Raw genomic sequence first — 11,779 nt, forward strand, 5'->3', positions numbered from 1 at the left:
CTCATGCCATACTTTGTGAGGCCAAGGCAGGCAGATCGCTTGAGCCCAGAAGTTTGAAACCAGCCTGGGCAGCATGGAGAAACCCCATCTCTACTAAAAGTAGAAAAATTAGCCAGGCATGGTGGTGCACATCTATAGTCCCAGCTACTTGGGAGGCTGAGGTGAGAGGATCACCTGAGCCCAGGATGCAGAGGTTGCAGTGAGCTGAGATCACACCTTGTCACTGCACTCCACCCTGGGCCACAAAGCAAGACCTGTCTCAAAAAAAAAAAAAAAAAAAAATTTATACAAATTCCCAGTTTCCATTTACTAGATGGTTAAAACTAAATGGACATGCAGGCAGCAAATTATTTTACAAAGACCACAGCCTCCACCATCATAAAAGATACTCAGTCAAGGCCAGGTGCGGTGGCTCATGCTTGTAATCCTAAAACTTTGGGAGGCCAAGGTGGGTGGATCACCTGAGGTCAGGAGTTCGAGACCAGCCTGACCAACATGGTGAAACCCCATCTCTACTAAAAATACAAAAATTAGCTGGGCATGGTAGCAAGCACCTGTAATCCCAGCTACTCGGGAGGCTGAGGCAGGAGAATCACTTGAACCCAGGAGGCAGAGGTTGCAGTGAGCCGAGATCACGCCATTGCACTCCAGCCTATGGGGACAAGAGCGAGACTTCGTCAAAAAAAAAAAAAAAAAAAAAAAAACTCAGTCAAATAAAACATCTTTAAGCTTTTTATACACCTTTAAACTATCAAAAATATTAAAGTAATAAAACCCAACGCAACCAGATATACTTACTGCTGATGGTAATACAAAATGTCTTAACCTAGGCCGGGCACGGTGGCTCACGCCTATAATCCCAGCACTTTGGGAGGCTGAGGCGGGTGGATCACGGGGTCAGGAGATCTAGACCATCCTGGCTAACATGGTGAAACCCTGTCTCTACTAAAAATACAAAAAATCAGCTGGGCGTGGTGGCGGGTGCCTGTAGTCCCAGCTACTTGGGAGGCTGAGGCAGGAGAATGGCGTGAACCCAGGAGGCGGGGCTTGCAGTGAGCCAAGATCGTGCCACTGCACTCTAGCCTGGGCGACAGAGCAAGACTACGTCTCAGAAAAAAAAAAAAAAAAAATGTCTTAACCTTTTTAGAGAACAATCTAGCAGTATGTATCAAGAGCTACAAAACTGTGGCCTTCTAGGTAAATATACTGTGGAAAATAAGCCATAAGGAAATAGTCCAAATGAACAAAGGATTTTCAATGCAGAAATATTGTAACACACAAAAACTAAAATTATGCAAATGTACACAAAAAGAATGGTTAAGCAAATATGTATGTTACATAACAGAATCCTATTCAAAGTGGTAAGTGAAATCATATAATCGGAATAATAAGAGAAAGTACCCAGGAAATACAGAATACAAAAATGTATATACCAACAACTGTGTAAGTACGCTCATTGACAAAGCTGGTCTTTGAAAATGTGGAGAATGTAGAAAGAGACACATCATGTACTAAGTTCTTTTCCTATGGGGGGAATAATTATTTTCCTACGGGGGAAAAAACGTTCTGGCTATGACTATGGTGTAGATCTGGGGCCTGTTGTGAAACTCAGAGAAGGAGATTCTGAGTTAAGGGCTGATGCTTTCGACCTTGTGATCCCAAACCTGTGATGAGACTCCTCTTTAAGTTTTAATTACAGTGGTATAAAAATAGTCATCCTAAGGTAAAAATGATCTTCCCACAAAGAACCATCTTAGAATCCACACCTCAGCAGCTCCTACTCACAATTGTTACTGCTGCAAAATAAGTAGTGAAAGGATAGGGAGACACCTAATCCCCCCGCACTACCGGCCCCACCAGGCCTCCTGCCCAAGGGAGCCAAGTCTGGCAACAAGAGCCCTTCCTGGTTGAGAGCAAGATTTCACTGAGAGACCATGTCATTCAATCTCAAGCAGTGGAAAGTTTTAAAAATATCAGCTGAGATTCTGAGATTTCTTCCACATGCACTTCGCTCTCTCAAAGGAGACATTACAAGGGTTCGGGACAGATTCTCACCTGAGCCCAATTACTCTGGACAACAGAAAAAGGAACATTTTCTCAAGGTAACAAAAGTCAAACAGAAGCATATTAAGGATGTGGGTCTACGATGGAGTGATGATCTAATGAAGTGGAAGTGTCTGCTTACTTTCCACAGCACATGTGATGCTTATCCGGCATGGCCAAGCCCAGCACAAGGATACAGTACTTCTGCGCCAAGTACCTCTGTGCTGCTTCTAATTCACTTAAAACCAATTCCATTTCTTTTTTCTCTACAAGGCCTCTGATGGGGAGAACAAAAAAAAGAGAATTTGTGTTAATTGTCATAAATGCCTATATTAACTAGCAAAAAGTCAGAATTATAAACTTTTCTTCTTTAAGACCGGGTCTTGCTCTGCTACCTAGGCTGGAGTGCAGTGGTGCGATCACAGCTCACTGCAGCCTCAACCTCCAGGGCTCAAGCAATCCTCCTGCCTCACAGGCGCATGCCACCATGCCTGGCTAATCTTTTTTTTATTTTGTGTAGAGGCAGGGTCTCACTATGTTGTCCAGGCTGTTCTTGAACTCCTGGACTCAAGTGATCCTCCCCTTGGCCTCCCAAAGTGTTGCGATGGCAGGCGTGAGCCAGTGTGCCCAGCCATAAACTATTTTGAAAGAAATACAAGTGAGTCAACAGACTTCACTTACCAATGAGTTTACTTAAGCAGTGGTATAGGAAAATCCTTAAAGTCCCTTCATATTTAATCATTGGAATCAGCATCTCAAGTTTACGGTATATTTTTGCTTTTTTTTTTTTTTTTTTTGAGACGGAGTCTCGCTGTATCACCCAAGCTGGAGTGCAGTGGCATGAACTCAGCTCACTGCAACCTCCACCTCCAGGGTTCAAGGAATTCTCCTGCCTCAGCCTCCCGAGTAACTGGGATTACAGGTGCCTGCCACCATACCTGGCTAATTTTTGTATTTTTAGTAGAGACGGGGTTTCACCATGTTGGCCAGGCTGGTCTTGAACTCCCGACCTCAAGTGATCCACTCACCTTGGCCTCCCAAAGTGCTGGGATTACAGGCATGAACCACCATGCCTGGCCTATTTTCGCTTTTTTAATAGATTATGTTATGTATCCTCAATTTTATATGCAGGTAGTCCTAATTTATATAGAACAGCTCAATTAACAAATTATCTATACTGGTTGCTGAGGCAGTTAGCAGCCTACTTTCCTGCTATTTTCCTAAAACAACCGTGGAGGCTACGTACCTCAGCTTCCCCTGCGTTCCCTGTGTCACTACTGAGCTTGGGGGCTCAACATGTGAACAAGAACCAACTCTCAGTTCTGAGTGTAGCTGTGTTTGCTAAGAAGGCATCTGTGGACTACTACTCTGGGAACTTTGGCATCAATTACAATAACACTGCTTCCCTGTGAAACCAGCCGCAGTTCCAATTGAATTGCAAATGAACTTACACAAAGACAAACTGTTCTTAGGTTACAGCATGTCTGAAGCCAAATTTTAAGTTTCTGCTGTACAATACAGTAGGAAATATTGCTGATGATACATTCCAATGTACTGTTATTGAAAAGTGAGTTGTACTCTTATTGAAAAGTGAGGTGTCACTAGACACCAAACGATATTTACTCTAAACAGGGACAAATAACTGCCCCTTCTGATATAACCATTGGACTGGCTCCATGAAGTCAGCAAGAACAGTTATTATTATCCTTAATACACCCCCTTCCCCTCATGGCATGGAGGATATAACCCAAACACACCCCTCCAGACGCACCCCAGTGGCCACACCCCTGTGCCTGTTTCCTTCAGCAGCCCCACCCTCACTGGTCACCCTACTCTGCCAGAGCTGCCAGTAGCTAATATTCTTTTGCTGTAGAAAACAACCAAATCAAACTACAACCACCAAGGAATGCCTTGAAGCTTTTAGGCCAATGCTTCTCAAGTTTTAATAAACCTATGAATTATGAAAGAATCACTGGGGATACTTGCTAAAAGTGCAAATTCCCAGTGCAACCCTCTCTCCAAGATTCTAGCTCAGGAGTCTGGCTCTAGCCCAGGAAATTTAAAACAATCTTCCCAAATGATTCCAAGGTAAGTGGTCCCTAGACCCCATATGCACATATACATAAAGAACTGATGCGTTGAAATGGAAAAAAAAGGAAAAAGCTATGAAAAAAAAATACTCAAGAGAAGCTAACCTATATACAAAACTTCAGGCAGAGGTGGCCTGTTTGCACCACATTTCTGTGCCTGGAAACCATTCCCCCATACTGTTTTCATCTAATTTTGTAAAACTGCCTTAAATACAAACCCAGTTAGTGGTTCATTTTTAAAGCACATTCTTTAAAAGTGCAAACAATAATTCTGACAAAATTTTGTTGAAACGGATGTGCTTATGCATTGCTTGTAACATAAAATTGGCATAATCCTTTGGGGAAAAAACTGAAAATAATTTCAAGAGCCACAGAAATTATCATAAATTTTGATCCAATATCATCTCTCCTGGAAATTTATTCTTTTAAAAAAATCATCCAAAATTAGGAGGAAATTTTTATGCATGAGGACATTCAATGCAATCATTATTTATATATCAGAAAAATTAGAAACTGCCAAAATACATAAAATAGAAGGTGATATGGTTTGGCTGTGTCCCCACCCAAATCTCATCTTAAACTGTAGCTTCCATATGTGTCATGGGAGGGACCCAATGGGAGGTAACTGAATCATCATGGCGGGTCTTTCCCATGCTGTTCTCATGACAGTGAGTAAGTCTCATGAGATCTGATGGTTTTATAAGGGGTGTTCCCCTGCACATGCTTTCTTGCCTGCCACCATGTAAGATGTGCCATTGCTCCTCATTTGCCTTCCACCATGATTGTGATGCCTCCCCAGCCATGTGGAACTGTGAGTCCATTAAGCCTCTTTCCTTTATAAATTACCCAGTTGGGTATGTCTTTATTAGAAGCATGAGAACAGACTAATAAAGAAGGATAAAAGGAGCAGCAATACAGTCAGGTATTGTTTAAGGACCTGATGCTTATTAACCTAACTTATGAGTGAGTCTTCCACGAGATGCAACCCAGGCATCAAAATCTGTACCCTTAACCACTATAATATACTGCCTCTTAGTAGGTAAGTCAATTCACACACATTGGCTTGATGGAAAACTATGCTACCATTAAAAATTACAATTATGAAGATTATAATAACTTGAAAGTACATATGATATTATGTTTAAAAGTACATACAGGCTGGGCACGGTGGCTCAGGCCTATAATTCCAGGACTTTGGGAGGCTGAGGTGGGCGGATCACCTGAGGTCAGGAGTTCAAGGTCAGCCTGGCCAACATGGTGAAACTCTTTCCCTACCAAAAATATAAAAAATTAGCCAGGCATGGTAGCACATGCCTGTAGTGTCAGCTACTCGGGAGGCTGAGGCAGGAGAATCACTTGAACCTGGGAGACAGAGGTTGCAGTGAGCCGAGATTGTGCCACTGCACTCCAGGTTGGTTCATAGAGCAAGACTCCGTTTCAAACAAACAAACAAACAGTACATACATAATTGTTCAGAAGCTAAAAATTCTAATTATGGACAGATAAACTCTGGAAAACAGTGCAGTTGACTGGTGGGAAGTGCTGGGCATGTTGTACAGTGGTTAAGGCACAAGCCTTGGAGTTAAACAGACCTGGGTTCTAATATCAGTTCCACCTAGGAACTGTAATGTCATCTCCTAGGTATGGTACATAATCCCCAACAAACTATTTAACCTCTGTGAGCCTTAATTTCTTCACCTGTAAAATAGGGATAAGGCTTCTTCTTCTGGAAGTAGGGCTTTTAATCACCTGACATCATCTAAGTGTACCTTTGCCATCCATCTTCACCCTTTTCTGCTTTCCTCTCATGGCTGTAGGCTTTCCTCCCAAGTGTCATGCACTGGGTTAAGATACACTGTCTCATATACTTCTGTATAATAACTCTGTGAATTAAATGCTATTACTATCCCTATGCTCTATCTTGGTATTTGAAATCAATTTTTTTCTTCTGTGCAGATACCTCAATGCAATCAATATTTAATTCTATTATAGTAAGTAAACCAACTGACCACAGGAAGCCTGAAAATAAAAAGTTGTAATTTTTATTTTTAGAATCACACCATAAAGTCCATACTTTTTTTTTTTTTAAGGTGGAGTCTCGCTCTGTCACCCAGGCTGGAGTGCAATGGTGCCACCTCGGCTCACTGCAACCTCTGACTCCCAGGTTCAAGCGATTCTCTTGTCTCAGCCTCCTGAGGAGCTGGGATTACAGGCGTGTGCCACCATGCCCGACTAATTTTTGTATTTTTAGTAGAGACGGGGTTTCACCATGTTGGTCAGGCTGGTCTTGAACTCCTGACCTCATGATCCACCCACCTTGGCCTCCCAAAGTGTTGGGATTACAGGCATAAGCCACCGCGCCCAGCCAAAATCCATACTCTTAAGGCTTCGATTGGTTTGTTTTTTGTCAATCTGAGTAACTGATTCCTTCTAAGGAACAGTCTACCTTATACCACTGTGTTCTAGTATGTTTAGTGCATCTTTAACTAGAAAACCTGTCTTATAATCTGTTCTTATCAATTAAGAAAGTAGGCCAGGCACGGTGGCTCACACCTGTAATCCTAGCACTTTGGGAGGCTGGGGCAGGCAGATCACCTGAGGTCAGGAGTTCAAGACGAGACTGGCCAACATGGTGAAACCCCATCTCTACTAAAAATACAAAAATTAGCTGGGCATAGTTGTGGGCGCCTGTAATTCCAGCTACTCAGGAGGCTGAGGTGGGAAAATCACTTGAACCTGGGCGGTGGAGGTTGCAGTGAGCCGAGATTGCACCACTGCACCCCAGCCTGGGTGACAGAGCCAGACTCCAACTCAAAAAAAAAAGAAAAGAAAAAAGAAATTAGGCCGGGCGCTGTGGCTCACGCTTGTAATCCCAGCACTTTGGGAGGCTGAGGCGGGCGGATCACGAGGTCAGGAAATCGAGACCACGGTGAAACCCCGTCTCTACTAAAAATACAAAAAAAAATTAGCCGGGCGTGGTGGCGGGCGCCTGTAGTCCCAGCTACTCGGAGAGGCTGAGGCAGGAGAATGGCGTGAACCCGGGAGGCGGAGCTTGCAGTGAGCCGAGATTGTGCCACTGCACTCCAGCCTGGGCGACAGAACAAGACTCTGTCTCAAAAAAAAAAAAAAAGAAAAAAGAAATTAAACAAATCTTTTTGCCAGATTAGCAATAAGCCTCAGAAGAGGAAATACCATAAAAAAATGTAATAAGCCAAAGTGCCAAAAATGTCTAATAAGTTTCATTTGGAAATAGTAAGAATCTTCAAACCTTCTAAGTCCACAGCTGGCTTTAAACCCTTTTGCTTGCTACCATAGAAACATTTCACGCTCTGGCTGCCCTGTTGTGAAATACAGTCCCAAAATAACACTGATGTTGTATATTATGATGGCTTTACAGGAACAAGAGTTTTTAAATTATTTATTTGGTTCTTTACAAAACTGCTATCCAGATACATTTATTCTATCCATAAGATGTTTTTCCAACTGCTTGATTGTATACAGGGTTTTGCATTTTGAAAACATCCTGCAGCAACAAGTTAATTACTCTACCCAGCATTCCTAACAGCTAAATCATTGGGTTGTTTCCACACGTACTGGGGAGGGCAGTCTGGCACATGGAAAGTTCCATGGCTTGCGAAAGGTCACCAAGGCTGAGAGGCATTGTTCTGCTCTGTACTCTGAGTTCCCAGATTCTTGCCCTGGTGTACATCTCTGCGCCACTTCTGCCTAAAGCTAAAGCATTTAAATTCTTTATAAGTAGCCTAAGAAACCTTGGATTTTTTCCTGTGATGTGGAATGCCACTTTGGCCGAATATATTAATTTTTTTAATTCTTAGATTTTTTTAATTGGATGTTTACAAGACCTTTAGCAAGAACTTTGTAAGCATAAAAAGCACAGAAACAACAACTATATCTGCACCATTCAAGATGGTTGCCACTAGCCACATGTGGCTACTGAGAATGTGTCTAGTATGAATTGAGATATATTATAGGTATAAAATAGATACCAGACTTACTACAAAAAAGTAACATATCTCATTAATAACTTGCTAATATCAACTACTGTTGCAATGATAATATTTTTTGCATTATTGGGTTAAATAAAATTAATTTCACGTGTATCTTTTTACATTTTTAAGATATATTTACCAGAAATTTAAAATTACATACACAGCTTTCATTATTTCATTATTGTGCAATGCTAGTCTGTATCAGTTGGAATATTTTGTTGCTGGACTACACATATAAATTATCCAGTGAGCTTTAAAAACTGACACACTCTTCCCATATAAAATGTCTTAGTACATCTCAAAGATTTAAAAATTTCCATCATCTCTTTATCCTAGACAAAAGTTATTTTTAATACTGGCAGTGATAAAACTCTAAAGCACACTATAAAATCTTACTTACACCATATAGCTTTTGGGTTTCTTTTCCAGTGAGTTTTTTTCCAAATAATGAGATAAGTAGTACAATAATGCCATGAGGAAATTATCAAGATTCTTATTCCTATGGGAAGATTAGAAACAACAAAAAAAGAGTCAATGCTAACCTATTTCAAATGTAAGATTTCTCATAAAAATATATGAGCACACAAGAATAAGTAGAAAACCATGTTATCATGCCTATCAAAGAACTAATTTACCACTTAAAATTATATCTACTATATACTTAAAAATTTAAGAAATCTGGTTTTTGTAAGTAAAACTTTTGGAGAGATCAGACACTAAATTCTTATAGTTGTGCTTACTAATTAATTTTCATTTTTAAAAAGTTATTATACAATATATTTCCATTGTTTAAAAAAGGTAGAGAAATGTATCAAGTAAAAAGTTCTGTCCTCCTACCTCTGTCACCATCCTACTCCCTAGTGATAACCACTGTTAAGAGTTTGGTATGGGCCAGGCACAGTGGCTCAGCACTCTGGGAGGCCAAGGCGGGTGGATTACTTGAGGTCAGGAGTTCGAGACCAGCCTCGAGAAACCCCATCTCTACTAAAAATTACAAAAATTAGCTGGGCGTGGTGGTGCATCCCTGTAATCCCAGCTAGTTGGGAGGCTGAGGCAGGAGAATCACTTGAACCCACGAGGTGGAGGTTGCAGTGAGCTGAGATTGTGCCACTGCACTCCAGCCTGGGCAAAAGAGCGAGACTCCATCTCAAAAAAAGAAAAAAAAGAGTTTGGTATGAATCCTTTCTAAACTTTCTAAAACATAGACAATCACATGTAACATCCTCCTCCACCAACATATATACATGTACATGAATATATGCCTTCAAAATGTTTTTTGGTAATAAGCGGGGTAATACTATATATACAATTCTTTGCAACTTGCTTTTGTCAATTTTCTGTGTAGCATAGACCTGTTTCTATGATATTATATGTAGATTTCCTTCTTTCTTTTAAAGAGCTGAATAGAATATTCTATACCTCATATTTAACTAGTCTTCTATTGTGGGTATTTAGTTTTTTTTTTTTTTAATATTATAGACAAAAGTGAAATTGCTACCGCAGAGTGTATGTGCCTTGCTCTCTGAAAAGGCTGCACTGATTTACAATGCTCTCTCATTTGTTTTTAACTAGAAGTCACTGTTTTCTTTCTAAATATTTTTCAAGACTTTTGCTGCCTTCTTTGTGGCCCCAAATGGAAATTCTTTCTCTGGCATTGCTTTATTGAACTATACCTAAAGAGCAGGATGAGGGTGAGCATTACAGATTTTCTTTTCAAGTTATTAATAACTCCCTGGTTCAGGTTGGGTTCCCCCAGCAACAGACACTGGACCAAATTCTTGAAAGTGAACAGTTTAGTTGGGAGTGATCTCAGGAAACATCAGTAGGAAAGTGGGGAAATGAGACAGGAAAGGAAAGGAAGCCAACCAAGAGGGTGTTAACAAGTAAGCGGAGTTCAGTCCTGCGGTGACTCTGGGAGACAGTGTAGAAAACATCTCAAGAGTTTACCCATCAACTCCTCCACCAGCAGGGCATTGAATGAGGGCTGCTTCTAGGGCACTGATTCCCTAGCTCCAAACTTGCTCTGCAGTCAGACTGAGCATGTGCCTGTGGTGGAATGAGGCCTTCAGGCCGAGTCTCAGGCAGTTGCCACAAGCAGCCTGTATGTGTGTGCAGAGGGAATGGGGAGGGGTGCAAATGGCATCGGGCACCCAACTCTCACTGAGTGTTCGCGGTGCAGGGGCCACATGAGGCACAGCCACGCATAGCCATACAAAGGGGACACAATTACACAATTACTTCCCAATTTTGTAGCTGAGGAGACTGAGGCTTACAAAGGTCAAGAAACTTACCCAGAGTCACACACCACACACCTAGCACATCCTGGGACTGCCAAACATAACTAGTAGAGAAAAGTGATCTCAGTAAATGGGTATATCTTTTTTTTTTTTTTTTTTTTGAGGCGGAGTCTTGTTCTGTCACCCAGGCTGAAGTGCAATGGCACGATCTTGGCTCATTGCAACCTCTGCCTCCCAGGTTCAAGCGATTCTCCTGCCTCAGCCTCCAAAGTATCTGGGATTACAGGCGTCTGCCATCATGCCTGGCTAATGTTTGTATTTTTTTTTTTTTTTTTTGTCTGAGACAGAGTCTTGCTCTGTCACCCAGGCTGGAGTGCATTGGTGCAATCTCAGCTCACTGTAACCTCCGCCACCCAGGTTCAAGTAATTCTCTTGCCTCAGCCTCCCAAGTAGCTGGGATTACAGGCGCCCACCAGCACGCCCAGCTAATTTTTGTATTTTTAGTAGAGACGGGGTTTCACCACGTTGGCCAATCTGGTCTCAAACTCCTGACCTTGTGATCTGCCTGCCTCAGCCTCCCAAAATGTTGAGATTACAGACATGAGCCACCGCACCCGGCCAGTAAATGGGTATATCCTTCAACTATTATATAAAAATAGCACAGTCCATGTGAGACTCTGACAGCATGCTCTCCATACAACTTGCCCTGGGATTTTATTTGGGGTTCCCATGACTTCTGGCTTCCTCTCCCTGACTCTTTGGTCACAGTCTTTGTGACTAGGTCCTGAGAGGATGGCTTGCATAGAACCAGCCTCACGCTCTTCCTCTAAAAATCAGATTTGTCATCACTTACCAGATGAAGTTACTGAAAAGTAAAGGATAAAAGATATAAAATGCCTCATAAGCAATAGCTACCTCATAAATGTTGTAAAAGAACAGATCCGCTGCATCTCAGTATCTTGTAGCAAAAGCAAAGCAACAACTGAAAAGAGAAAATGGACAATTGAGAGAGGGACAAAGAGCTGCCTTAGAGAGTCACACAAGATATGTTTATGGATGTTATATATAGATGGGTGGATGTTTATGTATGGATGTACGGATGGATGTTTATGTATGCATGTACGGATGGATGTTTATGTATGCATGTACGGATGGATGTTTATGTATGCATGTACGGATGGATGTTTATGTATGCATGTACGGATGGATGTTTATGTATGGATAAAGAAACAGTTACTCACATTTAACATCATCCAGTGTAATGGTGCCCTGTTGACCTCGTTTCTCTAAAGCTTTAGCTGACTTATCATCTTTCGCAGCAAGTCTTTTATCTGTCAACCTGTTCTGGAATATAACAGTTTCTAGTAGTGTTTGAATATATTTTAGTTGTATTTAATCT

At 41.5% G+C, this 11,779-nt stretch overlaps 1 protein-coding gene across 1 annotated transcript in view; it reads right to left on the bottom strand.

Moving 5' to 3' along the window:
* PPP1R36 (protein phosphatase 1 regulatory subunit 36) overlaps positions 1 to 11,779 on the bottom strand; it is a 41,731-nt gene that overhangs the window by 14,323 nt on the left and 15,629 nt on the right. The window contains exons 5-8 of the mRNA XM_032179992.2: positions 11,622 to 11,719; positions 11,296 to 11,362; positions 8,544 to 8,642; positions 2,186 to 2,320 (exon numbers count right to left, since the gene is read on the bottom strand). Coding sequence (XP_032035883.1) covers positions 2,186 to 2,320; positions 8,544 to 8,642; positions 11,296 to 11,362; positions 11,622 to 11,719 — 399 coding nt within the window. The remainder of the gene's footprint in view (positions 1 to 2,185; positions 2,321 to 8,543; positions 8,643 to 11,295; positions 11,363 to 11,621; positions 11,720 to 11,779) is intronic.

The sequence above is a fragment of the Hylobates moloch genome, unplaced genomic scaffold, assembly GCF_009828535.3.
Source record: "Hylobates moloch isolate HMO894 unplaced genomic scaffold, HMol_V3 SCAFFOLD_16, whole genome shotgun sequence".
Lineage (NCBI taxonomy): Eukaryota > Metazoa > Chordata > Mammalia > Primates > Hylobatidae > Hylobates > Hylobates moloch.